Source organism: Aspergillus costaricaensis (assembly GCF_003184835.1).
Source record: "Aspergillus costaricaensis CBS 115574 unplaced genomic scaffold BO79scaffold_13, whole genome shotgun sequence".
Taxonomy (NCBI): domain Eukaryota; kingdom Fungi; phylum Ascomycota; class Eurotiomycetes; order Eurotiales; family Aspergillaceae; genus Aspergillus; species Aspergillus costaricensis.
Window position 1 is genome coordinate 843417 of NW_020291813.1, and position 20542 is coordinate 863958.

The 20542-nt window shown below is 48.2% G+C and overlaps 4 protein-coding genes and 1 non-coding gene across 5 annotated transcripts; 4 read left to right on the forward strand and 1 right to left on the reverse strand.

Annotated features, from left to right (window-relative positions):
• Window positions 1-65: 65 nt before the first annotated feature.
• On the forward strand, window positions 66-6377 carry BO79DRAFT_264241 (fatty acid synthase subunit beta; the record flags this gene model as incomplete). The annotated part of the gene is made up of 5 exons (XM_025686767.1): window positions 66-393; window positions 436-5043; window positions 5101-5589; window positions 5657-5772; window positions 5825-6377. The coding sequence occupies 5 exons, from the start codon at window positions 66-68 to the stop codon at window positions 6257-6259; spliced, it is 5976 nt and encodes a 1991-aa protein (XP_025540522.1). The 3' UTR covers window positions 6260-6377.
• Window positions 6378-7020: 643 nt separating this feature from the next.
• BO79DRAFT_t116 lies at window positions 7021-7091 on the forward strand. Its single transcript has one exon. It is a non-coding gene; the product is annotated as a tRNA-Gly (tRNA).
• A 2335-nt stretch (window positions 7092-9426) lies between these two features.
• On the forward strand, window positions 9427-12091 carry BO79DRAFT_287172 (geranylgeranyl pyrophosphate synthase). Its single transcript, XM_025688552.1, has 3 exons — window positions 9427-10023; window positions 10083-10314; window positions 10371-12091. The coding sequence occupies exons 1-3, from the start codon at window positions 9615-9617 to the stop codon at window positions 11908-11910; spliced, it is 2181 nt and encodes a 726-aa protein (XP_025540523.1). The 5' UTR covers window positions 9427-9614; the 3' UTR covers window positions 11911-12091.
• Window positions 12092-12101: 10 nt separating this feature from the next.
• BO79DRAFT_245072 (aldehyde dehydrogenase family protein) lies at window positions 12102-13754 on the reverse strand. Its single transcript, XM_025685440.1, has 2 exons — window positions 13384-13754; window positions 12102-13321 (listed from the first exon to the last, which is right to left on the reverse strand). The coding sequence occupies exons 1-2, from the start codon at window positions 13715-13717 to the stop codon at window positions 12186-12188; spliced, it is 1470 nt and encodes a 489-aa protein (XP_025540524.1). The 5' UTR covers window positions 13718-13754; the 3' UTR covers window positions 12102-12185.
• A 1311-nt stretch (window positions 13755-15065) lies between these two features.
• Window positions 15066-16745, forward strand: BO79DRAFT_146200 (ganglioside induced differentiation associated protein; the record flags this gene model as incomplete). The annotated part of the gene is made up of 1 exon (XM_025678445.1): window positions 15066-16745. One exon carries the CDS (start codon window positions 15066-15068, stop codon window positions 16743-16745), a length of 1680 nt encoding a protein of 559 aa, XP_025540525.1.
• Between the last annotated feature and the right edge of the window lie 3797 nt (window positions 16746-20542).

The window sequence follows — 20542 nt, forward strand, 5'->3', positions numbered from 1 at the left end:
CTCTGGCCTCTTCTTCTTGCCCAGGTCGTTGTTATCTCGACCAAATGTCGCCATAGTCACCCACCATGACCGCGACAACCGAGCTTCATCCTAACTCTTCATCTTCGCCCGCTGGGAATGAGCCCTCCGTGGCCTTTACCCTAACGCATGGCGAGATTACTGCCTCGCTGTCTGTCAGTAGTGCGGTGGCTACCACGCTGCAGCCCTACCGCGCCAGCTGGCTGGCCGACGACACTATCTCTCCTCTCAGTCTAATGCTGTCCTTCCTGGGCCATTTGACCCGTCAAAGGGCCCCTGCTTCAGCAGTCCAGACAGCTATCAGGGCCTTTGAGTCTCAGTATCTGTCTGGCAACGACATTCACACGGCTGTCACCATCCTGCCCGACGCTCTTGGTGCCAAAAAGACTGCCCTTCGAGACTACTATGCCTCCGCAGCCTATACCGGCCAGCCAATATCCAAATCACCCAGTGCCTTGTTCAAGTCCGCCCAGACAGGCACCTCCCGCATCACAACCATCTTTGGCGGCCAAGGAACGGCCAATCCATCGTGCGTGCGCGAGTTGCGGTCTCTGTACACCACCTACCGCCCCATACTCATCCAGCTCATACAAGAGTGTGGCCCTGTCCTGTCTTCTCTATCCCAGCGCCCGGACACACAGTCCTACTTTCGCGGTCGTTCTATTGACTTGGACACCTGGCTAGCCGGTGCAATAACCCTCAATGAGGACTATGTCAGCGCCGCGCCTGTCAGCCTGCCCATTCTAGGACTGTTCGATCTCGCCCACTACTGCATCATCTGCAATGTTCTGGGTCAGACCCCGGGACAAGTGGCCAACTCGATGCATTCCATCTCTGGCCATTCTCAGGGCATCGTTGTCGCCGCTGCTGTAGCTCGTGCTGACTCATGGGCCTCGTTCTACGACAACGCCCGGCTAGCTGTGGAGCTGTTGTTCTGGATTGGCTTTGAGAGTCACCAGGATACGCCTCAGTTGTTCATCGCGCCTGAGCTTATTGAGCAGACCAAAGAGCAAGGGCATGGAGTCCCCTCGCCAATGCTTTCCGTTCGAGGACTGGAGCGGCCAGCACTGGAAAAGCTTCTCACTCAATGCAATCAGGTGCTCCCTGGGTCGCGCCAGCTGCATATTGCCCTCATCAACGCTCGCACCAACCACATTGTCGCAGGTCCCGCAGCGTCGCTGTGCGGTCTCAGCCACATCCTGGCCGAGCTGCAAGCCGCTGGGGAAAAGGATCAGACTCGCATCCCGTTCAGCCAACGCAAGCCTGTGGTCACGCACTCGTTCCTCCCCATCAGCACTCCCTTCCATACTCCCTACCTACAGACGGCCTCCCAGCGCATCAAGGAGCGACTGGCCGATCGAGCGTTTTCCGCAAACGAACTGCAGGTACCTGTTTTGCACACCGCTACGGGCGAGGATGTCCGAGTCAACCCTCACTCCAATGTTATTGAAGCCCTCGTGGGTGCCATCACCACCGAGCCGGTCGACTTCCCCCGTCTGTTGGCCGACGCAACCACCACCCATTTTCTCATTCTCGGAGCCGGTCGTCTCAGCGAGCTAGTCAAGCAGATCAGACAGGGTTATGGCCAACAGATAATCGCTGCCAGCGAGCTTAAGCCTTCCAGTGCCGACATCGGTAGCCAGGCAGACCTCTTTGCATCCACCCTCCGCCCGGCTCCTTCATCTTGGGCGGACACTTATCAACCCCGCCTGGTGCAAACAGCCAATGGCCGGTTGATCCTCGACACAAAGCTCAGTCGTCTGCTGCAAGTACCACCGATCATAACCGCCGGTATGACGCCCACTACTGTGCCCTGGGACTTCGTGGCTGCTGTCATTAATGCCGGCTACTTTATTGAGTTGGCCGGCGGAGGCTACCACACCGAAGACGAGATGCGCGTCGCCATCGAGAAGATCGCTGCCGCCATTCCCCCCGGTCGCGGCATCACCTGCAACCTCATCTATGTCAATCCCAAGGCGATCGCTTGGCAGACACGGCTGATCCGCAAGCTCATCCGCCAGGGCGTGCCCATTGACGGGCTTACCATTGGTGCCGGTGTGCCATCGCTCGAAGTTGCCCGCGAATACATCGACGACCTTGGCATTAAGCACATCTCCTTCAAACCTGGATCAATTGATGCCATCAATGCTGTGCTACAGATTGCTGATGATAGACCAAACTTCCCCATCGGGCTCCAGTGGACAGGAGGCCGGGGAGGCGGCCATCACTCCTATGAGGACTTTCACGCGCCCATCTTTGCTACCTATGCAGAAATTCGCAAGCGTGATAACATCTGTCTTGTCGCAGGCAGTGGCTTTGGTGCTGGAGACGATACCTACCCTTACCTGACCGGCCAGTGGTCAGTTGCTCGGGGGTATCCCGCCATGCCCTTTGACGGAATTCTGCTGGGCAGCCGCATGATGCTCTGTCGCGAAGCCCACACCAGTCCAGCAGTGAAGCAGCTGCTCGCCACCACACCTGGTGTTCCTGATGGCGAGTGGGAAAAGAGTTACAAGGGCAGCGCAGGCGGCATCATTACAGTTCGGTCGGAGATGGGCCAGCCTATCCACAAGGTCGCTACACGAGGGGTCCGGCTGTGGGCCGACTTTGATCAGACGCTGTTCCGCCACCCTCGTCCCAAGATGGTCGAGGAGCTGGCCAAACGCAAGACGGAGATCATTGCCCGTCTGAACAAGGACTATGCCAAACCCTGGTTTGGTCAGGATGCCCGTGGACAGCCGATTGACCTGGGAGACATGACTTATGCCGGGGTACTGAGCCGCATGGTCGAGCTGATGTACGTGGCTCATCAGCAGCGCTGGATTCATCCGTCGTACAAGCGCTTGGTGTCAGATGTGGCGGTTCGCACCCTCGAACGAGTTGCTCCCTCTGTGGAACTGGACTTAGGACTGCTGGATGTACCAGCCAGCTTCCTGCAGGTGCTGACCGAGAAGTGTCCGGCAGCAGCCACACAACGCCTGCATCCCGACGATGCGGCTTTCTTTCTGCGACGCTTCCAGGCGCGTGGGCAGAAGCCTGTCAACTTCATTCCTGCTTTGGACGAGAACTTCGAAACCTGGTTCAAGAAGGATTCGCTGTGGCAGTCAGAGGACCTTGAGGCTGTCATAGGCCAGGACCCCGAGCGCGTGTGCATTCTGCATGGCCCTGTCGCCGTTCGCCATGCCACCAGCAAAGACGAATCAGCCCAGGAGATTCTCGACGGCATCGCGACCTTTCACACCCACGCGGCTCTGCAGGAGTTTTACCATGGTGATCTCCAGCGAGTGCCTAAAGTTGCCGGTCCAGCTGTCGCTGATACCCATACTCAACCCGAAACTTCGTTTGAAGTGAGCTCGCTGGATCTGGTGACAGCCGAACCTTTTGGCTGGGTACATGACCTCCTCGAGACACCTACGATCATCCGTGCTGGTATCCGCAAAAAGAACGCGTTCCGCAGCATCCTGGCCGTAAAGCCAGGTCAGAAGTTGATTGTCAAGCCCTCGGAGCAGCGCATTGTGCTCTGTGAGAGGAGCACGGAGCAGCCAGTAATCAGCATCCGCTGTGACACCACCAGGACCATCTTTGTAGACCTTCATCAGCCCAGCAGCTTTACCGCTGCCCCTGCAGTACTCTCGCTCCAGTACAAGGCTCGTTCCTCCGGATTGTCTCCAGCACTGGAGGAGCTTGTTGACGGACGCAATGACCGCATCAAAACCTTCTACCGCAACCTTTGGCTGGGAGAATCGGCAGGTTCTACTAAGGATAGCCACTCTACCTTCCATGGACCTGAGATAACCCTCACTCACGACCTGCTCGAGGACATGTACCAGACATTGGGTCTCTCGCCGACGGGAATCCGACCGACATCTCTTCCCATGGACATCGCTATTGTGATCGCCTGGGAACCGCTAGTCGAGCCACTTGTCTGCGCGGGAGTTGAAGGGGATCTTCTGCGTCTCGTGCACCGCTCCAACGACATCGAGTATGTGCCCTCCGCGACACCTTTCCAGGTCGGAGATATCCTGCGCTCGAGTAGTCAGATCCAGTCCATCACCATTGAGCCGACGGGCAAGTCGATCGTTGTGAAGGCCACCATTGAGAGGGCCGGTGAGCCCATCGCCTTCGTCACTTCCTCCTTCTTCATGCGCGGCACTTACACCGACTATGCCTCCTGCTTTGAGCGCATCACCGAGCCTGAGACCTTGCTCGAAGTCTCAACTCCCGTAGATGAGGAGCTGCTCCGATCCCGACCGTGGCTTCAGCTGAATGAACCCGCGACCCCGATCGTCGGCAAGACGCTTTGCTTCCGACTAGAGACGTCCATCAATTGGAAGGATCAAACAACCTTCCAGACACTTCAAACCAGTGGCACAGTCTCCCTCCGCTCCTGGAATGGCAAGCAAACGCCCATCGGTCGGGTATCCTTCGAAGCTCGCGACGGCAAGGCCAACCCGGTGTCGGACTTCCTACGTCGACGTGGTCAGCCACTGGTCGCTCGGAAGCCACTCGAGGTAACTCAAGATCTGAACCAGACCTCTGAGGGCGTACAGATCCCCGCATCCAATGCGGGCTACAGCACCTTCTCCAAGGATTTCAATCCCATCCACATCTCGTCCGAATTTGCCCAGTATGTCGAGTTGCCTGGTACTATTACTCATGGCATGTACACTTCGGCTGTGGTGCGTGCAGTAGCGGAGCGCTGTGCGGCGCAGGGTGATTTGACACGTTTCCGAAGCTGGGCCTGCTCCTTTGTCGGCATGGTGCTGCCCAGTGATCGGCTTGATGTGCGCGTGCAGCACGTCGCCATGATTGAGGGACGGCTACTGTTGAATGTGACAGCCGTCAAGGCTGGTACGGATGAAGCAGTCATTCAGGCTGAGGCTGAGGTGGATCAGCCCTCGACGGTGTATGTCTTTACCGGACAGGGCAGCCAGTCACCAGGTATGGGGATGGGTCTGTACAAGTCCAGTGCGGCTGCTCGGGCCATTTGGGACGCAGCAGACAAGTTCTTTGTCGAGACTTACGGTATGTGCATCTTTGTATCTCTAATATCTCATCCAGCAAACTAATAACGGTTGTTAGGATGGTCGGTTCTTGAGCTCGTCCGCCAGAATCCAACCGCTTTGACGGTGCACTTCCGGGGCAAACGCGGACGCCAGATCAAGGCCAATTACATGGCCATGACCATCGATTCGTACAGGGCCGATGGAAGTGTGGTAAAGGAGCCTATTCTTCCGGAACTCACGCCGAAGTCCACTTCCTACACATTCGCAGATCCGCGGGGATTGGTGTTCTCGACGCAGTTCGCGCAGCCTCTAGTCTTGTTATTGGAACGTGCGGCGGTCGAGGATCTCCGGCAGCGGGGAGTTGTTCAGCAGGATGCAGCGTTTGCAGGACACTCCCTGGGCGAATATGGTGCATTGGCGTCCTTTGGCGAATTTATGCCTTTCACGGATCTGCTGCGAGTGGTCTTCTATCGGGGTTTGGCCATGCAGGTGGCCATTGAGCGCGATGACCAGGGACGGACCAACTTCTCCATGGCGGCGGTAAACCCGGCTCGTGTAGGCAAGTGTAAGTATACCCTTACTGCTACTTTGTGTGGGTGGGGGAGTTAGAGTTAATGCTGACAATGCTTTAGTCTTCACGGAGAAGGCTTTGAGGCAGATTGTGTCGCAGATCGCCACGACAACGCACGCCCTACTCGAGATTGTCAACTTCAATGTCGACGGAGAGCAGTATGTGTGTGCTGGAACGGTGAGTCTTGATTCCGGTCAAACGACGTAGGTACATTCGCTTATGATATCAGCTCGAGAACCTTCATGCCCTGGCCGCCATTACTGACACCATTGCGCGATCCCCTATTGGGGCTGCCCTTGCCCGCGAATTCACCGATGCTACTACGGTCGGTAACGCAGACCTTGCATCGACGAAGCTGGTAGAGCAATGCATTGCTGAAGCCCGCCAACTCCCAGCACCAGTGACCTTGAAGCGCAGCCTTGCTACCATACCCCTGCAGGGCATTGATGTGCCCTTTCACTCGGCGCATCTGCGGCCGGGAGTGGCCTCGTATCGCAACTTCTTGGAGGAACGTATTCCCAAGACTGAAGTTGATCCGCAGAAGCTGGTGGGCAAGTGGATTCCCAATGTTATGGGGACGCCGTTCTCGCTGAGTCTAGAGTATGTCGAGGGGGTGTATGGGCTGACGCAGAGTCCAATCTTGAAGGAGGTGCTGGCAAGATAGGCGAAGTAACGGAGAGTTACTAGTATTGTGTGGGTTCATGTGTATACGATAGATTGTCTAGACGATTCGTCTATGTTTTTTTGTCTTCTGGGAGTTTCAGCAGTTACTTGCCGTCTAATATACTAGCCTTTTGCGATATGAATATAACCACCTTCAATGATTTTAAGTACAATTCAAAGTATTCCCATAGCCGATACTCTAGTTTGTTGGAAGGATACCACATGGGAATGCATAAAGTCATCTTTGGTTATTATAATAGAACTGTCTATCATTCCATATGAGTCTTGTCCCCAGTGGTGAGGATGTGCATCATTGTCTGATCCCTTGTTATTTTGCTATTCCGCATAGCTCTCATTGCCTTGTTGTAATGAAGTGCTTTTCCTGTACATTCTACTCACCTTTTTGGTAGTTTGTTTCCGTTCATTAGTTGCTATTTCCAGGTAGTAGTTGCGATCGAAGATGTTACTACTTAATGTCACTCGGTGACATAGTATATATATTCGCTACTAGTAGGGGTTGACCCAGCCAATGATATACTGTTCGCTTCACAAATTCGGCGGAACAGAGTGCGTGTGAAAATTTACAGTAATTCCTTGCAGCGTAATCGAACTCTTCAATCTAAGGGGCAGTAGGTCCTCAATCTAGTGAAATGAATTATGTGGAGACATTACATTTTGGAACATGTACTGTGAGGGTGAAGAGGCAATTGCCTAAACTGTCAATTACTTCAAGCATAATATTGCGACAAATAACATGTACCAGCATCATTGGTCTAGTGGTAGAATTCATCGTTGCCATCGATGAGGCCCGTGTTCGATTCACGGATGATGCATACCTTTTTTGCCCCATTCTTTTTGCCCCTTCATCCCCAGCCATCCATGTCCATTGCCCTATCTATTTTTGCTATCTCGTATCTATCTACTCGACTACTATGTTTACTGTAAATGCATGTCCAATCATCGGAAACACTCAGACTGCCGCCCTGCAGCTCTCGGGCCTGCCGATCGCAACCCACCGTTGCAGCTCCCCCACTCCATGGCTCATCCTTTAAGACGTTTAGACCTGCCTATCTCGCTGCTTTGTGTCTCTTGGATGGCTGTCTGGTTCAACGGCTATCCACAGTTGATCAAGTGACTCTGTTGCAGTGGAACGGCTACCCTGCACCTAACTCTTTTCTCTCGCCTGCGAGTTCCCAGCCAACGAGGTCCCTTCTGACTGTTGATACTGGAGGAGAACGCTATCCATCTCACACTTCTCTTGCTAGCTAGTTCGTTGGCAGCTTCAGATTGGCCGGCCGAGCTTGACATGACTAACTACGGTTCGAAGTAGTGCAACGACCATCTCCTTAGCTCAAAATGACTGCTGAGAACGAATCATCCTGCCGGGATTTGGTGGTGATCGGGGGTCAGCCGAGGGCAATGACGAGCTACCCTGGAAGTGTATCGTTGACCTTGGGGGGAGGGGCAAACCAGAGGAGACCACGGAAAACGAAGTAAGGCAAGGCAAGGCAAAGCAATGCAATGCAAGAACCAAAGCACAGCCAGTGGAATCCACCCTCAGAGAGGGAGAAAGAGCAAAATTTCACAAGAGAAGGGCGATGATCCGCAGTCCATGCTCCAATGGGAGACCCGACGGAGAATTAACAACGCCCGGTTCCACTGCGAAAATGTCAGGCTGATTGATTGCCTGGGAGGGTCCCTCTTTTTTCCCTCTCCCTGTGTGCGTCCCAGAGTCCCAGAACTCATTGGAATTGCCCACTGTGGAAAAAGTGATGCTATCTCGGGACAATGAGGACCCTCTTGGCCCGAGCGTTTGCAGGCTGCAGAGATTGTCGCTGGGATCGCTGGCAGAAACTCTACTTCTCCTACAATGATTTTTCATTATCTTGGAGGGGGAACTAAACTCTAACCTGCTAATAGACTTTGAATTGATACCCAGCCACAAATACTCAGTGATGCAGCAGCCGAGATAATCATGACTGACTAGGGATGGGAGGCTAAGGAGCGATCGCACCATCTGCACTCATGGTATGACTTGAACCCTCACCAAGTCCAAGCGATGGTAACGAGGGCAACCAGTACCGCCCACTTGGACAGTGTCAGTGTCAGTGTCAGTGCCCTCCAAGTCTTTGCCGCGATCGCGATGGCATCGATTCCAATCAATTGTTATGCTTTCTCCCTCTCGGGCAGGTGGGGCCGTTGCGTAAGTCGGAATTCTGATTGCATCGCGAAACCAAAATAAAAATTCCTAAGCAAAGTGAGTGATGGATGGATGGCTGGATGGCAGTGGAAGTGTAAATGTAGCAACTATCAGAAAGTTGTCGATCCTGCGGAGTCTATCTCCTCTCTCAAACTACTGTTGTACCACGACGTATACTTTCTAGTGCTGCCTGCCATATCGACCCCTCCTCCCTCCCATCATCATCCCTTTCTTGACTAGATAGTGTAGACTTGTTGACTGCCTAATCAATTGAAAACCGACTACTCTGTAGTCCGTCTTGATAGTCTTTCGTAGTCTTCAACACCACTCTGAATCTGCTCGCCAGCCACCGGGACAAGCGATATTTTCAAGGCATCTTAGCCCCTCTACGAACCTACTTTCGCCCGACAAGTAAACGTAGGAAAATCAAAATGCGAAATATTCGCCCCCGCGGCGGACAGATGTTTTTTTTCTTTCGCACCTTCGGAGACAAAACATCGTCATATCTGCTGGTGGACATGCGTTGGCCCAATGAGAAAGACGGCCGGCAGCGCGTCGAGGATGAAGCGGTGAAGGGCACAGCGATGGAGATCCACATCGGGCAAGCCGTGGAGGTCAAGCTAAAAACCCTAACGGCACTAAGAAGACGCAGAATCCTCCATCCCAGCAAGCTAATCCAGCTAATCCCAGCTAATGGACCCACGAACTGCTGTAGCCGCAAGACAGCTGCCTTCTCGTCGCCAATCAGCGTCTTTTCGGCCGCGTAGCTTGCATCCCGTCCACTCGGCAGCTTCTCAACTCCCTTCCTCTTCGTTTGCTTTTTCGTTGCGACTCATTGCTTTTCGGGGACCAGCTGGAGGTCCATGCTGTTTTCCCTTTCGATAAGGATGTGAAAATTTTTCTTGTTGGTCAGGCCATGACGCCGACGCCAATCTGGAGGGGTGGACATTCTTTTGCGCATGAGCCAGCGATCTCAAGTGCTATTAAAGACTCCATCTGGCTCCTCCTCGTCTCCCTCTTCCTCTCTTCCCTTTCTTCCTTTTCAACTTATCCCGCGTCGATCGCGTTGTGAATATTCTATCGTGACCGCATTGCTGGTCCTGTACCACTACTTTTATCCTCTTCCTTTTTTATAGTTCTGTTGTGAATCATCCCAATGTTCAAGCAGTACTCCCATATCTTGTCCCACAAGAGGCGTCGCAGCAGGGGAAGCACCATCAACCAAGTCCTATCGGCCGCTCAGTCTGAGCCTGCATCTGAGGCTGCCACGGTCAGCGACCCTGTCGAAATATGGACGCACTCGCAGTTGCTGCCCGAGGATGATGAGCATCGCAAGGACTGCTTCACCACCCTGACCCCGCGCATTCACAAGTACGACCATGTCGCCCAGCGCGGCAGCGATCGCTTCGTCCAGGACTTGACGGCCGCCCTGAACCTGGATGAGCCCCAGACCAGCTACCTTTCTTCCCCCGTCGGCAACTATGCTAGCTTCCTCTACCCGGAGTGTTTGCCCGAACGTCTCGAAACTGTCGCGTACTTGACTGAACTCGGCAATCTGCATGATGGTATGTGAAACCCCCATAGCCATCTACTAGCATGGCCGAACCCACCTCTGACGTCTTAGGCAAACAACAAGGCAAGAAAACCGATGAATCCGCCGAATCCCCCCGCGTCGCCGCCCGGAAACAACTACTAGAAAAGGCTATGTCGGAGCTGTCGGACAAGGACAAGGATGGCCACGAGATCATCGACTGCTACCGCAGTAACTGGCTGGTCACCCCGGAGGTCCCCACGGCTGAGAACTGCGCCAACCTCGACGACTATGTCGCCCGGAGACGCCTCAATGCGGGCATTGAGTAAGTCACCTTTTCCATCGTGTGTTTGAATCATGAGATGCTAACGTGGATGTCAGCGTCTACTGGACCCTCATGGGCTTCGCGCATGGCACTCGTCTTGGAAAAGAAGACCAGGCGGTGGTGCGCGACGCATTGGATGCCGCCGAGCGCACCATGTTTTTCACCAACGACTACTACAGCTGGCCCAAGGAGAAGCGCATCTCTAAGAAGCGCCCCGTTGCCAACGTGATTCTTTTCCTCATGGAACACCAGAACATGTCCGAGGAAGACGCCGTCGCCAAGGCGAAGCAGCTGATCATCGACAACGAGCACGAGTTTGTCCGCCGTCGCGAGGCGCTCTACCAGGCCAACTCGGACCTGGCACCTCAGCTCCGCAAATGGATGGAGGTGCTGGGTGCCTCCCTGGCTGGTATCCACTACTGGTGCAAGAATGCTCCGCGCTACGCAGTCCCCGAAACTGCCGAGGAGAGTGAAGAGGAGGAGTCGTCATCCGAGGAAGATGGCTCCGATGAGGAAGAATCTTCCTCTGACGAAGACACCGAAGAAAATGAGGAAGAAGAAGAGGAAGAAAAGGCTGCCCCCGTTGAGGTGGTGCCGGAACCCGAAGAGAGTGAAGAACCCGTGGAGGTGGCTGTTTGGACCCCCCTGGTCACCGAGGAGGAAACCCCCGACGTGCATCTGGATACCTCCGCCCTGCTGGCCCCCAGCAGCTACGCCCGCTCGATCTCCCGCAGCACCCTGCACAGCGATTTGCTTACTTCCCTGAATGCCTGGCTGCAGGTTCCCGCCCGCCCGTTGGCCTTCATTCGCCAGGTTATTACCGAGCTGCAGGATTCGACCGGCATGCTGGCCGACGTGCAGGACCAGGCCGCCCTGCGCGACCAGCGCACCCCGGCCCACCTGGTGTACGGACCCGCGCAGTGCATGAACAGTGCGGCGTACTTGTTTGTGCGTGCCGCCCGCATTGTCACCAGCCTTAACTGCCCCGGCATGCTGGATGGCCTGCTGCAGGAACTGGAGGCACACTTTGTCGGCCAGTCGTGGGAGCTGAACTGGCGCTTTTCGACCCACTGCCCCGGCGAGACCGAGTATCTGGCCATGGTGGACCAGAAGGCCGGCGCCAGCTTCCGTCTGCTGACGCGCCTCATGCAGGCTGCCAGTATGGGCGGCGCTACCCTGGACCTGGAGCCCTTCACCAAGGTGCTGGGTCGCCTGTCGCAGATCCGCCACGAATACTTGGGTCTGCTGGAGTCCACCGCTAGCGACCGGTCGTTTGGCGAGGACCTGGACCAGGCCAAGGTGACGTACCCCATCGTCCGGGCCTGCAACCTGGACCCTGCTGGTCGGGCGGTTATATTTGGCATCTTCCGTCAGAAGCCGGCCGGCACGGTGCTGCCCATTGAGAGCAAGCGGCAGATCGTGTCGCTGGTGCAGCAGACGGGGGCCCTGCAGGCCACCTACGACCTGATCCGTCAGCTGGCCCGTGAGGCCATGAACACGCTGAGCGAGCTGGAGACGGCAGCGGAGGAGCTGAACCCGTCGTTGCGCGCGGTGGTGAAGTCGCTGGCTGAGGTGCCGGCACCGGATCACCTGTAAAAAATTTGATACCTTTGATGGAGATGATGCGTGGTGGTTGATATGATGATGACGACGATGACGACGATGACACTCCTTGTTTCTCTAATGTCTACATGTCTACTTTCCTTTGGCGTTTTCTGTGATGATGATTTATGAGACTTTCCTTGATGTACGGCTATGAGATGATATGATTAATGACGATTATATTCCAGCACTCAGACGTTGTCAGTTAACGAGTAGAGAGGATCCTATTCTCAGGAAACAGTAGTATAGTTACAACATCAACACATGAGTTACAACGCGATCAACACCGACTTCAGCTCGGTCCAGTAGTCTGTGGCATACCGACTCAGCTCTCGTCCCTCTCCACTGCCCTTCCAGCCCCCAAATGGCATGTCAAACGCCATGGTCGGACTGGTGCAGTTGACCCCCACGGTACCCGCCTCGAACTTCTTGGCCGCTCGCAGCGCTCGTGAGATATCCCGTGTGTAGACACTAGCATAAAGTCCGTACTCGGAGTCGTTGGCGCGCGCCATGACGTCTTCCTCGTCGGTGAAGGTGTTGACGGCCACCACGGGACCAAAGATCTCCTCCTTCATCAGGCGCGACTCCTCCGGCACATCCTTCAGGATGGTTGGCTGCACAAAGTAACCTTTGTCGCCCTCGCGCGCACCACCCAAGTACACCGAGACACCCTCCTGCTTTGCCAGATCCAGATAGCCCTGCACGCGCGCAAATTGGGCAGCATCGGCCTGCGGGCCGCGCGTGGTGCCCGGAATGAGCGGGTGACCACTCTTGCCCATCTCCGTCATGGTGGTCTTGAGCTGCTCAAGGAACTGAGAGGCTATGGCCTCATGTACATAGACCCGCGAGCTGGCAACGCAGACCTGGCCGGAGTTTGTGAGGATGGACATGGCAGCAGCCGGAACAGCCTTGCTCAGATCGGCATCGTCCCAGATCACTAGCGGGGACTTGCCGCCCAGCTCGAGGGTGACACTCTTGAGGTTCGATTCGGCGGCCATCTTCTGGATGGCGCGACCCGTGGCAGTTGAACCGGTGAAGGAGATCTTGCGGATCTCCATGTGACGGGCGATGGCCTCACCACAAGGGCGACCGAATCCACTGAGCATATTGAAGATACCCGGAGGAAAGCCGGCTTCCTGGGCACAGCGAGCAGCCACCAGGCAACTCAGAGGGGCCTTTTCGGAAGATTTGATGACGATGGTGTTGCCGGTGACCAAGGCTGCGGCAGCCTTGAAGATCATGGTCACCACGGGGCCGTTCCAGGGGACAATAGCACCGCACACGCCAAAGGGTTGGCGCAAGCTGACATTAACGAAGCCAGGGGTGTTCAGGGAGGATTCGCCGGTGATATCTAGGGCCTTGGCGGCATATACCCGCACGAACTGGGCCATGAAACGACCGAAGTCTGGATTTTGGTCACGAGTTAGGCATGTCTGTACAATAGGGATGACGAGGGAATGAGCTTACGGTCATTGTATGCGGGCTTGCCCATGCAAATGGCATCAAGATAGGAGATCTCATCAGCGCATGCCTCCAGACGATCGGCCCATTTCTCCAGCAAGTGGGCTCGCTGCAGGGCTCCCGTTTCCGACCAGGCTGGGAAGGCAGCTTTGGCGGCCGCAACAGCGCGGTCGACATCATCGGGACCGGCTTCATAGACCGAGGCACTGAGCTCCTCGGTGGCCGGGTTGTACAGGTCGAACTTGGACCCGGAGAGGGAGGGGACAAACTCGCCGTTAATGAAAAGGCGAGTCTCGATGTTCTCCCGCTGTCCAGGATGTTGGGGGATAGATTGAGACATGATGAGAACGACTAAATCAAGTAGAGTGAGATTAGAGGGTTCTGAGGACTGATGATCAAGGTCAAAAGAGACATGGGTGACGGGCTTAATATAAGGGAATGGATGGATATTAGGCCAACTGCAGCAATGAGGGGTTGTATTGGCTCGGTCTCAACACTAATGCAGTGGTGTAACCGATCCCTCCTATGAGAGATTCGCATCCGACGATCCTCACCCGTGGCTCCACGACGAACGAGCTCTGACATTCCAGATGCTCTTGGATGCCGTCATGGGATGAGGGTTGCTTGACTTTCTTTGAGAGAGCTTGACAGGGGCGATGCTACTGCTGACAGCCATGGCCCCGCAGGCTAACTAGTCACTAGTAACCAGTCGTAATTCCGCATGCGGGTTTAAGTTTCAAACAGACGAAAATCTCGGCCCCAAGCTCCAGTATGCTGACGGTCTGGATGTATCTATGGCCTGGCTCGTTTCAAGTGGGGCACGGAGGGCTGAAGGAAGTTGTTCGATAGAAATGGTATATATTCTTCAATGTGGGACTGAAACATAGACGGAATTACGATGGACTCCATTATTCACAAGGAGGCACAGAAATTTTGCATCATGGTTGCACGACCCAGCAAACACGAGGAACGCCTCCTGAGTATGTAGAGGAATGACAACCTGTATGATGTCTCCTTGCGGTAGGGTCATCACGATCATTGCTGAATGTCATCCTGTCGTCCCCTAGACATGAATGGTGGAGATAAGATCGGATACCGGAGTTATCGTATCCGGGGATAATAGATGTTGTCGCCGGTTATTCCATCAAGCTATAATATGCTATAATATGGAGAGTGAAGAGAGATCAATGTCGATGAGGTGTAAATGCTGCCGTCAGCCATCGTTGCTTCATTAATGCTGATTATCAATTCTGAATATTTTTGGGGTCCATCACTGCGGAATACCCCATTAGGCTAGTGAAGATCACATTCCCCTTATGGAAATATGTCCCGGCTACTCTGTACAAACAGTACAAATGTCACAAACAGTAGATGACAAACAGAACAAACATAAGAAACACAACAAATCGGATAAACCCACCCCATACAAAATATTATGGAGAGTTAGGTCAAGGCGAACAGATGTGGGAAAGAGACCTACAAAAGGACCCTCAATATCCTCCGTGAACTTGAAATGAAATATTCTCTCGAGATGGATCTTCTACTATATTTGTTCTACCTTGCTCACAGTCATGGCTGGCACACTACCGTCAGTCCTGCAGACTTTGCTGGCTGGTTCCCACTACTTCTCCCCTCAGAGGTCTTCTGTCTGCCACCATCACCAGCATGACATCGCCTCCATCGAATCCATGGACTCATGGGCCCAACTTCGTCTTATGAAGCAGCTGCTCTGTGTTAGACATCCTCGACAACCTCTTACACCCTCCTTACTTCAGGGGATCGATCAGGTTCTGCTGGAAGAGCGTGCCAGTCGCCTTCTTGTTGACGCTGCTTCCATTCCGGCCCTTCCAACTCCATCATCAGAGCCTCTTCCTGCCACGCTCCGTCTGTGGCAAGGAGACATTACCACCTTAGATGGAGTCACTGCCATCACTAATCCGGCCAATGAGCAAATGCTGGGATGTTTTCAGCCGGCCCATCGATGCTTGGACAATGTCATCCACGCCCGGGCAGGTCCCCGCTTGCGCGAAGAATGTTTTCACCAGATGTCCCAAGGCCAGCGCATCTTGCCTGTCGGTCAGGCATGTGCCACCAAAGGCTACTGCCTGCCCACTCCCTACGTGATTCACACCGTGGGCCCCCAACTGAATGGGGAACAGCCTGTGCCTACTGCGCACCAACGACAACAGCTGCAGCAATGCTACATGGCCGTCCTGGATGTCGCAGAATCCCTGCCTGCATCGGACCCTCAGGGCAAGACCATTGCTCTTTGTGGCATCTCGACCGGACTGTTCGCTTTCCCCGTGGAGGAGGCTGCAGCCATTGCCGCGAGAGTGGTACTTGACTGGCTGCGGCGCCGTCTGCACACCTCCATTACCAACATCATCTTCAACACCTTCACCGACACGGACACGACTGTCTATCAACAGACGCTCAAGGGAATGCACTATCCAGCTCCCTCGCTTGTGCCACCTCCCCAGGTCCATGGATCTTCGCTCAACCAAGCCAAAGCTTGGCTGGCTGCTGCCGATACCATTGTTATCAGCTGCGGAGCCGGCATCTCAGCGGCCACCGGACTCGACTATACCTCGACTACTCTGTTCGATCGCCACTTCCCGGCATTCAAACAATACCAGCTGCGACGGCTCTATGACACCTTTGGCCGCACCAACCGCGATTGGCCGTCCGAGAGCGTCCGTTGGGGATTTTACTTCTCCCATCTAGCCATGGTGCGTCGCTGGCCCCGCTCGTCCCTCTATACCTCCCTGTTAGAATGGCTGGCATCGCGTTTCTCACCTGATCGGGTTCATGTACGCACCTCCAATGCAGATGGACTGTTTGTAGCCCATGGATTGCCTGAAGCGCAACTCTCCACCCCCCAGGGCCAGTATGCCTTCTTGCAATGTCTAGAAAATTGCCGTCCGGATGCCGTTTTCCCATCTGCCCCCTATCTTGACGCTGTCCTGCCGCATCTGGATCCACACACCCAGGCCGTAACTGCGCAGGACAAGATTCCGACATGCCCCTTCTGTGGTGGCGCTATGTCGATATGTGTTCGGGCAGGAAACTGGTTCAACGAGCGACCCTTCGCTCCCGGCGAAACGCGATGGTACCAGTTCCGTGAGGCCTTCCTCACGGATTGGACACGAAACGTAGTCATTCTTGAGCTGGGAGTCGGCCTCTCCACACCAGGGGTGCTGCGGTGGGATAATGAGGAGCTAGTCGAGCAGGGCGATGGACGTGTACGACTGGTGCGCGCGGGCTTGGGCGACGCTGTGCAGGTTCCTGGGGAGTTGGCTGCCGCGCAGCTGGCCATCAGCATAGAAGGGGACTTGCGGGATGTGGTTCGGGCCATCGTGGCTCCGTAGACTGGTCAGTTGATACGTAAATATGATATATCCACCCTGTTGAATCGGCCTCTCGCCGAACTTGAGTACTGTATATGCTTGACCTGGTATATGCAGCGATGACCTAAATACTTCGTAGCTCGTGTTGGAAAAGTATGTGAATTTTGCGGGATTGTAAAATTTAAAGGCGTTGGGGCCATGTTCTATTTCAGACGGTGAAGCACCTGCTCAGTTAGCATCTTACATAGAGGGCTCTATCAGCAATGGAGAACGGCAATTGATTTGACTGTATTCTGTTTCGGGTACTGTGTAACTATTCGAACGAAACGATAACTGGTTGCATTCAATGATTGCACTAAACTAGTTATAACTAACTAAGAATCATGAAGAAAAAGACCAGTAAGAACTTCTACTTATCTTACCATCTTACTACCCTGCCCAAATCAGCAGATATCTACTACTTCTATTACTAGAAAAACATCTGACAGTATCTTTCTCTTCTAATTCTTTAATAGATTAGCTAACAGCAAACACAATATTAACTAGAATCAGAATAAAGATATAATACTAAAATATAATTAATATAGTAATTAATCTTAATAATCTTTAGCTTTATGAATTCCTGCTATTTAAATTATTATTTTTATTTAAATTTAACTCTTTAATCTTATATAATATAATAATAATTACTTATAAATATTAATTTTAAGCTAGTTATTCTTCTAAGATAATAATCTGCTCTTATAATTTTGTAGTAATATTCTAAATTATTACTAATATTTATTATATAATATAGATTTAATTCTCTAACTTCTTAATATAATAATTTAATTCTAGTTTCTTAATATCTATCCAGGCCTTCATATCAGTAATTCTTTTTATATAATAATCTTATTCTATAACTAGTCTTTCTAATATTATTTTATATTATTTTTTTATAGTTAAGTCTTCTTAAACAGCTTATTTTTTAGCTTTTTCTTAATTTTCTATATTATATAAATCCTAGACTAAAATATTAAGTATTATCTTATTTTTAATAATTTATTTAAGCCTGCGGGTTTTATGTTCCAGAGTTTTTTTTATAATAATAAATTTATTATCCTGATTATAAATTATATTATAAATAGAAATAACTCTTAGTTAATTACTATCTAGTTATATAATTTTATCTGAATAATACTGATAATTATAGACTACTTTTTATCTTAGGATTAAATTATTAATAATATATTAAGATAGTAGTAACTCTTCTTTTTTATTTTCTCTAAAAATCAAAGAATAATACTTTATCTAAATATAGTTTATAGATTTCTAAAAATAATTCATATATCTCTTCTAAATACTTTAATCCTAATAAATAGCTACCAGTAATTATTTTTTTATAAAAATAATATTTAGATTTATATTTATAATATTATCTATTAAACTGTTTAAGTAGGAACTAGTATTTTATTTTAATTTCTTTTTTTATTTTATTTCAGATTATAAAGTATTATTATATATATATTCTTTTCTTTTATTCTTTTTAATTAGATTAGAATTATTCTTTTTAAATAAATTAATAAAAGATAATAAATTCTTATAATTAGATTTTTTATTAAGTAAAGCCAAGAATTATTAAAAAATATTATTTAATTTTTTAAATAAATATTTATTCAGTCTCCCTCCAGCATCAGAAATTATGATAATAATAAGGAATTATAAAGTAAGAAGTATTAATAGCTTCTGTAATAAGATAAATAAGTTAATAAAAATATAAAAATATTATCTGAAAATTTAAATTTAAGTAATAATAGATAGCAATAAAGTAAGAAATCTTAAATAAAATAATATTTACTTAGAGATATAGTCTTAATCTTTATTTACTATTATCTTACTTTATAACTTTATTTTTTTAATAAATTAATATTTTTTTAATATTTCTAACTCTTCGCTGCCAACTTTTTTATTTTTAATAATATTTTTTTTTTCTTATCAGGAAAAGCTTTAAATAATTAATATAATATTAATCTAATATTAGATTAGTCTTTATTTCTAATAAAATAACTGAGCATTTATATCTTGAAATTTTATTAATTCTGAAAGATCTTAATTAATAAATATTTAGCTTCTTTTCTTTATTCTTTTTAACTATTATATATTATATTAATACTAAATTCCTTATTCAGTATTCTATAGTACTTTTCTAATTATTTTAATATAGATTTTATTCTAATACTACTGATTTATAAATTTTATTTAAAAATATTATTCTTAATACAGCTTCTAGTATAATTATAGACTGCTAAAAATTATGCTAATACTATTTAACAAGATATTAAATAATTTAGTTTTTAAAAGATAATAATCTTAATTTTAGCTAGAAGCTTAATAATACTTCTACTAGTATAAAGCTGCTTGGCTGTATAACTCTTATATTAATAATATAAATTATAATTACTAAATATTTATTCCAAGTATTAATAAAACTTTTAAAGGTTATTATCTATAATCTTTTAATAATTAAATTAATTATTTATTTAACTAGTCTTATTAACTATAGAATTATTATTAATACTAATATATATTTAATCTGTTACTACTGAATTTGAGATCAGAATTTCTTTTTTATAAAGTATAAATTATTATCTGTATAAATTATTAAAAGTTAATTAAAATAAACTATAACTTATTAGTATATAAAATCATAATTTTATTTTATTATAGCTTTTGGAACTGTCTCTGTAATTATAAATTAATTAAAATAATTAATTCTAATAATAATATAACTGTTTTTCTGACGCGTAAGCAGGAAGAATAATTTAATATAATTTAATTTTTAAAGTATTATCAGTTCTAGCATATTTATCTTAATTAGTAGTGATAGTAATAACTTCAGTTCTATTATTTAATAAGTATAATATAATTAATAATATTTTTTAATATTTTTATATCAGCTAGACTAGTATATTTTATTAATTATTTTTTTTAATATAATCCTGATCAAGAAATAGCTATATATATTATATAATATTCCTAGTAATCTGTTTACCTTGTCTGGTATAATATATTATAATTATTATTTATTTTATTTTTAATAACAAAGTTAGTCATTGTAAAAAATAAACTATTTAATAAAATTCTTATTTTTTATAAAACTAAGCAACTACTCTATTATAGCTAAATATTATGAATATTATTAATATTTTTTAATTACTAAATTTCTATTTATTTACAGTTATTATGGCCCATTAAGAGTAAATAATAGAAATATAAACTTAGTTTTTTAGCTTATCTCTGTTTTTATTATCTAATATAATAATTTTAAAAATCTATCTACTATTATCTATATTTAGCTAGAAATATAAATTATCTTTAAATTATATTCTTATAAACAGTATTACTATCTAATTATTTAATTATTTATATTATTTAAATCTTTTAATATACTCTTTAACACAGTATAATCCATGTATAATATTATCAGGAATCTTAAATTTTTTACTAACTAATAACTCTTTTCTAAATATTTTAATATTATTAAGATTTCCTTCTTTATTATATAATACCAGATTTCTATAGTTATCAAGATAAATAATATAAATATTATTAGTTTCTTATTTTTTAATATTCTCTGGCTTATTCTTGTTTTCTTAAAAACTTTATAAATCTGAAATAATATTTTTTCTAGATCTTAGTTTAAGATATCTATTACTAGATAATATTAGATTATTAGATTTCTTTTACTAAGAATAATATATACTAGATATTTTTTAATTCTATTAAATATTATTTATTATTCAGAGCTTTAATTAAATATAATTAATTATCTTATTAAT